At 38.8% G+C, this 3,165-nt stretch overlaps 1 protein-coding gene across 1 annotated transcript; it reads right to left on the reverse strand.

The window, feature by feature from the left end:
• Positions 1-1,218: 1,218 nt before the first annotated feature.
• Positions 1,219-2,944, reverse strand: LOC128656795 (uncharacterized). The gene has a single exon (XM_053710948.1). It carries the CDS (start codon positions 2,942-2,944, stop codon positions 1,598-1,600), a length of 1,347 nt encoding a protein of 448 aa, XP_053566923.1. The 3' UTR covers positions 1,219-1,597.
• Between the last annotated feature and the right edge of the window lie 221 nt (positions 2,945-3,165).

The following is a 3,165-nucleotide window of genomic DNA, read 5'->3' on the forward strand; positions in this document are numbered from 1 at the left end:
TTCAAATTAATAAGAGAAAAACACTAGGCTAGCACTGTGACATATTTTTGTACTATAAAAATATAAAATATGTGCAGAAAGTACTCTCTTTTAGTATATTAATCTACATTGTCATCCAGAACATGGGATTCAGAAATGTAATGCACAAACAACTACAGTGTTTGATCTCTTTATTGCATACATTTGCATCATCACATAACTGCCCTGTAGCAAATACTACTTATACTCTATGATGTGGCAATCTTGAGTAGCTATATCAGTTTAAAGATGTTTTTTCTCAAAGGGAGAGCTATAGAAGGATAAAGAGAATTACTCTTTTTTGCTATGGGTATCCTTAACGGATGTCAAATAATACTTACAATCCTTACATGATTAGTATAATTCATATTAAAACAACTGGGGCTACTTGGCATAACTATATGCATTGTTTTCTAATATATCTTGAGCATGTGCCACTCAACTGCATTGAACAAGGAGTATGCACCCATCAGTATTTCTGGATTTTTAAGAAAGAGCATTTGGGAAGGTTCCATAATAAAATAAAAAGTGGCATGACTGGAGGTGTATGGCAGCAGTATAGCTTATGCCAGGATCAGCACTACATGCATGGGGCTAATCTCTCTGGTAATTGGTAGGTACTCTTCATGCACATAGAGTACCTACAAATTAGTGCCCTTATTAATACAGAGATCACACACCGGGTATGTGCACGTTGTACCAATCTGATGTTAAAATGTACCTGGCATTGCACAGCTCCAGCATACTGGCTACTGACATATCCCTCTAATTGTAGGAGAAAAGATCTGGGCAAATAGTGGCAGTAAGTTGGGAAAATGTGGCTCTCTTACCACCTGACGGATCACTAATCACAGCAGTCTGGTATGGAAGTCTCTGATATTTGAGGAATATGAAAAGTACTAAATCACAGTGTACTATACAGAAAGCTAAAAACATTACATTGCAACATCAATTAAAAATAGCATCATTGATAGGTTAAAAACTACTTTATAAATATACTTTTATACTTATTGCAAAAAAGCCCCGATTCTCTTTGCCCCAAACGCCACTTCATTTCTTATTTAATAAATATAGGCTACACTGTAATAAAGGCATGCTATCCACATTGGTGGAATACGCTGGTCTATTAGGTATCACAAGGGTCTCCAATAACAAATGACATCAACAATACACTTTTTTTAGTTTTTTTAAACCATTACTATAAATAACTCCTTTAAAATGTAACGGTTATATTAATGACACAATTCAAATTTTGATTTACATAATTAAAAAAAATATTTAAAACAAAAATCAGTATTAAAAATTCACATCATTGCAATCTTCTTTTATACTTTTTTCCTGAAGTTGAGTAGCACAGAGGGCTCACTTGTCCACTACCTTTTGCTTATGCCAAATACTTCTGGCAAGTTTATAGTCACAATTTCATGGCTGGTAGAGACAAGAGTTTTTTTTTTCTTCTTGTTATCAAAACAGTAGTGAGATATAAAAATTAAATAGCGTATGCTGGATATTGGGAAGACAACACTTATTTAACTTCCTGTCTCTTGCAGCCTGGAGGTAGACTGTAGTTTGAGGCTCTTCAATCTATCTGGAGATCTGGTATATCTGTATGAGAAACAATATTTTCCCAGCCGCCTTGTTCCTGTAGCCACGGTACAAACATGTCCATGTATTGCATGCTGTAGCCCATAAGTGTTTGCACAGGGTAGGTGTTGATTCCAGCCACTTTTCTGGTTAACTCCATGGTCAGAGCTATCTTTGTCAGTTCAGAGCTCACAGATGCTCCATCTTCTTCAGCCGACACCTCTGCCTGGTTGGTAAAAACTTCCACAAGTCGAGAAAAGCTGCCATAGGACATTCTGGTAAGGGCATTTCGTAAGAATGGATCTCTGCTGATCTTCTCATTGATAACAACTGCCTGCTCCTGTAGCAGTACCACCAGTTTCTTAATAACCTCCTCCTTGTCTTCTGATGCACTTTCACTGGCTGCCACATTATTGTTTTCAATTACATGAGGTTTCACATTAACAGGGCTGGGAAAAGCAGGATGCTGGACTGAAGCCACAGGACTCTTCAGCTTCTTCTGTTTTACCCATTTTTCTAGCTTCTTAGCTGCCAGGTTATAAATCTCAGACTCATCATCTTTACCTGATTTCATCTCAAAACTGTTCTGCAACGGTAAAAACTTTGGTCTTTCTGGTGAAGGAGGCTCGAGGCCTTGAGCCTTCATTGATTTCTTCCTTAACAGTGATTTAAGTGAGAATCCTTTGCTTTTCTTTTGTGTTCCCTGTGAAGAATGCTTGTCAACTAGGTCCCTGCGACTTTGTTCATCGTGGGCTAAAGATTCCACAGAACCGGCTGTGGTACAGGCAAGTAAAGGGAGGTTTGGTTTCGGGCGTTTCATGGAATCCCCTTTACTGCTAGCTTTGTAAGGATCTTCAAGTACATTTTCAATGGAATCCCTGGATTTGCTATGAGTGCTCCCAGTAGAGTCTTTTGGGTGGGCTGCCTTCTCCTTTGTCTGACTGTGTTTTCTCAAAGGTCTCTTAATGTTCGTTTTGAAGCCATGTTTTGATTCTTCCACTCGATTTATCTCCTCATGAATGGAATTCCAATTACCATTTGTTTCCCGAGTTGACTCTCCAAATGGTGGGCTTTGACTTCTCTCCTCTTTTTCTTTCCCAGTCTCTCTAGACTTTTTTTTATCCGGTTTTCTTGTTTTCTTAGGTGACTTATTACTATCTTCTTGGATGGATCTATAACGGTACTTTTTAGGGTCATGATAAGAACGTCCCACATGACCAACATACTTCCCATCTTCTTTGCTTAAAGATCTTTTCAAAAAAGCTTCAAGGACATGTTTAGTTTCTTCCTTTACATTGAAGGGACTAATTCCATCAGCTGTGTGGCTGGTTGAAGGATCCATTCCATACGTCAGCACTGCCACACTCGTTGGGTAGATGTCTTACGGTTCCTGGCGCATATCGAGGAATACCGGTCCGAGCTCTTTACTACCGAGTACCGACAAGATCAATGAGCTAAAACAACTTTAGTTTACAACTCAAAAACTCTACTGGAAACATGGCGCATGCGCACCTTCCCAGCTGCACCGGGAATTCCCTGTCAGCTTGTCGTTAGATTTCTAAC

The sequence above is a fragment of the Bombina bombina genome, chromosome 4, assembly GCF_027579735.1.
Source record: "Bombina bombina isolate aBomBom1 chromosome 4, aBomBom1.pri, whole genome shotgun sequence".
Classification (NCBI taxonomy): domain Eukaryota; kingdom Metazoa; phylum Chordata; class Amphibia; order Anura; family Bombinatoridae; genus Bombina; species Bombina bombina.